The sequence below is a fragment of the Calidris pugnax genome, unplaced genomic scaffold, assembly GCF_001431845.1.
Source record: "Calidris pugnax isolate Ruff unplaced genomic scaffold, ASM143184v1 scaffold460, whole genome shotgun sequence".
NCBI classification, from domain to species: Eukaryota; Metazoa; Chordata; class Aves; order Charadriiformes; family Scolopacidae; genus Calidris; species Calidris pugnax.
In genome coordinates, this window is record NW_015091195.1 from 96,923 (window position 1) to 101,724 (window position 4,802).

General features: G+C 63.4%; 2 protein-coding genes and 1 long non-coding RNA gene across 3 annotated transcripts in view; all 3 read left to right on the forward strand.

The window, feature by feature from the left end:
* Window positions 1-1,402, forward strand: part of LOC106898365 (ankyrin repeat domain-containing protein 35-like) — a 5,155-nt gene extending 3,753 nt beyond the window's left edge. The window contains exons 4-6 of the mRNA XM_014959585.1: window positions 9-140; window positions 1,111-1,281; window positions 1,319-1,402. Of these exons, the coding sequence (XP_014815071.1) occupies window positions 9-140; window positions 1,111-1,281; window positions 1,319-1,402 (387 nt within the window). The remainder of the gene's footprint in view (window positions 1-8; window positions 141-1,110; window positions 1,282-1,318) is intronic.
* Window positions 1,403-1,471: 69 nt separating this feature from the next.
* On the forward strand, window positions 1,472-3,319 carry LOC106898384. Its single transcript, XR_001413918.1, has 4 exons — window positions 1,472-1,629; window positions 2,768-2,857; window positions 2,983-3,048; window positions 3,180-3,319. It is a non-coding gene; the product is annotated as an uncharacterized LOC106898384 (long non-coding RNA).
* Window positions 3,320-4,764: 1,445 nt separating this feature from the next.
* The window catches only part of PIAS3 (protein inhibitor of activated STAT 3), a 23,233-nt gene continuing 23,195 nt past the window's right edge, over window positions 4,765-4,802 (forward strand). The window contains 1 exon segment of the mRNA XM_014959603.1: window positions 4,765-4,798. Within this exon segment, the coding sequence (XP_014815089.1) occupies window positions 4,775-4,798 (24 nt within the window). The 5' untranslated portion in view covers window positions 4,765-4,774.

Sequence of the window (4,802 nt, forward strand, 5' to 3'; positions counted from 1 at the left end):
CGGCGGAGGCGCGGGCGGCCGAGCGGGAGCGGGAGGTGCAGGAGCTGCGGGACACGGCGCGGGGGCTGGAGCGCAGCCTGGGCAACCTGCGGGGCAGGGCGGGCCAGCTGGCCACCGCCTGCCGCGACAAGGACGGCAAGGTAAGGGACACGGGCGGGCAGGGACAGGGACACCTTCCCGGTGACACCCTCTTCCCATCGCTGTCCCCTTCCCATTGCTGTCCCCATCGTTGTCCCCTTCCCATGGGTGTCCCCATTGCCATCCCCTTCCCATCCCTGTCCCCTTCCCATCCCTGTCCCCATCCCTTCCCTGTTCCCATCTCCTCCCCATCGCCATCCCCTTCTCATCACTGTCCCCATCATTGTCCCCTTCCCATTTGTGTCACCATTCCCATCCCCTCCCCATCCCCGTCCCCTTCCCATCCCTGTCCCCATTCCCATCCCCTTCCCATCCCTGTTCCCATCTCCTCCCCATCCCTGTCCCCTTCTCATCGCTGTCCCCATCATTGTCCCCTTCCCATGGGTGTCCCCATTCCCATCCCCTTCCCATCCCCGTCCTCTTCCCACCACTTTCCCCATGAGTGTCCCCTTCCCTTCCCATCCCTGTCCTCATCCTGTCCCCTTCCCATCCCTGTCCCCATCCCTTCCCTGTTCCCATCTCCTCCCCATCGCCATCCCCTTCTCATCACTGTCCCCATCATTGTCCCCTTCCCATTTGTGTCACCATTCCCATCCCCTCCCCATCCCCGTCCCCTTCCCATCCCTGTCCCCATTCCCATCCCCTTCCCATCCCTGTTCCCATCTCCTCCCCATCACCATCCCCTTCTCATCGCTGTCCCCATCGTTGTCCCCTGCCCATGGGTGTCTCCATTGCCATCCCCTTCCCATCCCTGTCCTCTTCCCACCACTGTCCCCATGACTGTCCTCTTCCCATCCCTGTCCCTATTCTCATCCCCTTCCCATTGGTGTCCCCATCCCCTTCCCCTTCCCATCCCTGTCCTCTTCCCACCACCGTCCCCATCACTGATCCCTTCCCATTGACACCCTCTTCCCATCACTGTCCCCTTCCCATCCCTGTCCCCATCCCTGTCCCCATTCCATCACCACCAAGACCCTCGCCCAGCGGGAGGAGGTGGGGAGGCTGCGGAGGAGGCTGGTGGGGCAGCGGAGGGAGCTGGCGGCGCTGAGGGACGGGGTGGGCGAGAGGGTGCGGGATGGGGGGACCGGGGGAGACGTGGGGGCCGGGGTGCTGCGGGAGCTGCACCGCAAACTGGACGGGCTGGTGAGGGCCCAGCATGAGGCCTTGCAACTCGTTGCAGAGATGGAGGGCGACGGTGGGGATGGGATGCTGGGAGAGACGGAGGGCGAGGAGATGGTGGATGGTCCCAATGGGGTGGGGGTGATGGAGGGGGGCACCACCACCCCGTGTGGCCAGGAGGTGGCCAAGGAGGTGGCCAAGGAGGTGGAGGAGGCGAAGCGGGCGGCGGAGGCGGCGGAGGCGCGGGCGGCCGAGCGGGAGCGGGAGGTGCAGGAGCTGCGGGACACGGCGCGGGGGCTGGAGCGCAGCCTGGGCAACCTGCGGGGCAGGGCGGGCCAGCTGGCCACCGCCTGCCGCGACAAGGACGGCAAGGTAAGGGACACGGGCGGGCAGGGACAGGGACACCTTCCCGGTGACACCCTCTTCCCATCGCTGTCCCCTTCCCATCACTGTTCTCATCCTGTCCCCTTCCCATCGCCGTCCCCTTCCCATTGGTGTCCCCATTCCCATCCCCTTCCCATCCCCGTCCTCTTCCCACCACTTTCCCCATGAGTGTCCCCTTCCCTTCCCATCCCTGTCCTCATCCTGTCCCCTTCCCATCCCTGTCCCCATCCCTTCCCTGTTCCCATCTCCTCCCCATCGCCATCCCCTTCTCATCACTGTCCCCATCATTGTCCCCTTCCCATTTGTGTCACCATTCCCATCCCCTCCCCATCCCCGTCCCCTTCCCATCCCTGTCCCCATTCCCATCCCCTTCCCATCCCTGTTCCCATCTCCTCCCCATCACCATCCCCTTCTCATCGCTGTCCCCATCGTTGTCCCCTGCCCATGGGTGTCTCCATTGCCATCCCCTTCCCATCCCTGTCCTCTTCCCACCACTGTCCCCATGACTGTCCTCTTCCCATCCCTGTCCCTATTCTCATCCCCTTCCCATTGGTGTCCCCATCCCCTTCCCCTTCCCATCCCTGTCCTCTTCCCACCACCGTCCCCATCACTGATCCCTTCCCATTGACACCCTCTTCCCATCACTGTCCCCTTCCCATCCCTGTCCCCATCCCTGTCCCCATTCCATCACCACCAAGACCCTCATCACTGTCCCCTTCCATCACCATCCCCTTCCCATTGCTGTCTTCATCATTGTCCCCTTCCCATTGGTGTCCCCATCACCACCTCCTTCCCATTGGTGTCCCCATCACCATTCCCTTCCCACCCTTGTCCCCCTCCCATATCTGTCCCCATCCTCTTCCTCTTCCCCTTCCCATCCCTGTCCCCATCCCTGTGTCCCCCCCATTCCCCACCCCAGCCCAACACCCCAGGGGAACCGAATTTGGGGGCCCGGGGACCTCTGGGGCAACCAGGACCTTCTTCCCACCCGAGTCCATCTCCCAGCCAGATTTGGGGGTGGGGGGACAGATGGGAACCAAAAGGACCACCCCGGGGTGTGACAGGGACTGGCCGGTCCCCACCAGCACCCTGACTTTCTCCCCCATGTTGTGTGTCCCCCCCCAAGATGAAGAAGCTGCTGGTGGAGACGGAGAAGCTGTCGGCGGAGGTGCTGGGGCTCCGCAGCCAAAACGCCCGGCTCCAGCTCCAGCTGGAGGTGGGTGCCAGCACCCGGTGTCACCCGGTGTCACCTCGGCACCCCCTTGGCCTCCCCACCTTCCTCTTCTTCTCCCCACCTTCCTCTTCTTCTCCCCACCTTCCTCTTCTTCTCCTCCTTCCCAGGTCCAGCAGAAAAACCACCGGGACATCGTGGCCATCTATAGGACCCACCTCCTCAACGCTGCCCAGGTGGGGTCCCTATGGAGCTGGGGTGGGGACATGGGGACAATTTGGGCTGGAAAAATACAAATTGGGAGCCCGGCACCCAATCTGGGTGCCCCACAGGATCCGGCCCCACGGCAAAGCTCTCCTCCCCACAGGGCTTCATGGACGAGGGGGTCCACGCCATGCTGCTGCACATCCTGCGCACGGAGGAGTGAGGGGCAGGATGGGGACCAGTCCCACCAGTCCCACCAGTCCCCCCCCCCAGCCATTAAACTGGACCAGTCGCCTGTCCCCATCCCGTGTCCCCTCTGCATCTTGGGGGGGGGTTTGGAGGTTGGGGGTTCTCCCTAGGGTGGGGGGACACTCCGGGAGGGCTCACGGCATCTCTGGGATGTGGGTCAGGACTGGGAAGTGGTGCTGGGAAGACCACAAGGCAGGACTGGTCCCAGTACAGCACCAGTCCCATATAGCCCCCTTCCCCATACAGCACCAGTTCCCTATAGCCCCATACAGTCGTGGTCCCCACACAGCCCCAGCCCCACACAGCCCCATTCCCCATACGGCAAACCCTGGTCCCATATAGCCCCAGCCCCATGCAGCCCTCATCCCATACAGCTCTTGTCCCATATAGCATAGTCCCACACAGCCCCAGTCCCCTATAGCCCCAGTCCCATGCAGCCCTGGTCCCGTACAGCTCTTGTCCCATATAGCATAGTCCCACACAGCCCCAGTCCCCTATAGCCCCAGCCCCACACAGCCCCAGTCCCCTATAACCACAGCCCCATGCAGCCCTGGTCCTATATAGCTCTGGCCTCATATAGCACAGTCCCACACAGTCCCAGTCCCATATAGCTGTGGCCCCACACAGCCCCAGCCCCATATAGCTCTGGTCCTATATAGCTCTGGCCCCATATAGCATAGTCCCACAGCTCCAGTCCCTTATAGCTTTGGTCCCATATAACCCTGGTCCCATATAGCCCCAGCCCCATGCAGCCCTCATCCCATACAGCTCTTGTCCCATATAGCATAGTCCCACACAGCCCCAGTCCCCTATAGCCCCAGCCCCACACAGCCCCAGTCCCCTATAACCACAGCCCCATGCAGCCCTGGTCCTATATAGCTCTGGCCTCATATAGCACAGTCCCACACAGTCCCAGTCCCATATAGCTGTGGCCCCACACAGCCCCAGCCCCATATAGCTCTGGTCCTATATAGCTCTGGCCCCATATAGCATAGTCCCACACAGCCCCAGTCCCATATAGACCTGCTCCATATAGCTCTGGCCCCATATAGCATAGTCCCACACAGCCCCAGCCCCATATAGCTCTGGCCCCATATAGCGCAGTCCCACACAGCCCCAGTCCCATATAGACCTGCCTCATATAGCTCTGGTCCCATATAGCTCTGGTCCCGTATAGCTCTGGCTCCATATAGCCCAGCCCCACACAGCCCCGTCCCCATATAGCCCTGGCCCCATATAACCCCGCTCCCATATAGGGGGACCCCACACAGCCCCGCTCCTATAGGGGACTCACCGCCCCTCGGCGCAGCCCCCTCCCACCCGCTCCAGGGGGCGTGGCGAAGGGGAAAATGGGCGTGGCGAAGGAGGAAGTGGGCGTGGCGTTGCGGCTGCGCGGCGGGCGCGGAGTTGCGCGACGCTCCCTTGCCCCCGCCCGTTCCCCGTTCCCTGCGGCCGCGGCGGGGCGCGGAGTTTGCCTCGGTCCCTGCGCGGCGGCTGCCATGTCCCAAGATGGCGGAGGCGGCCGAGCTGAAGGTGC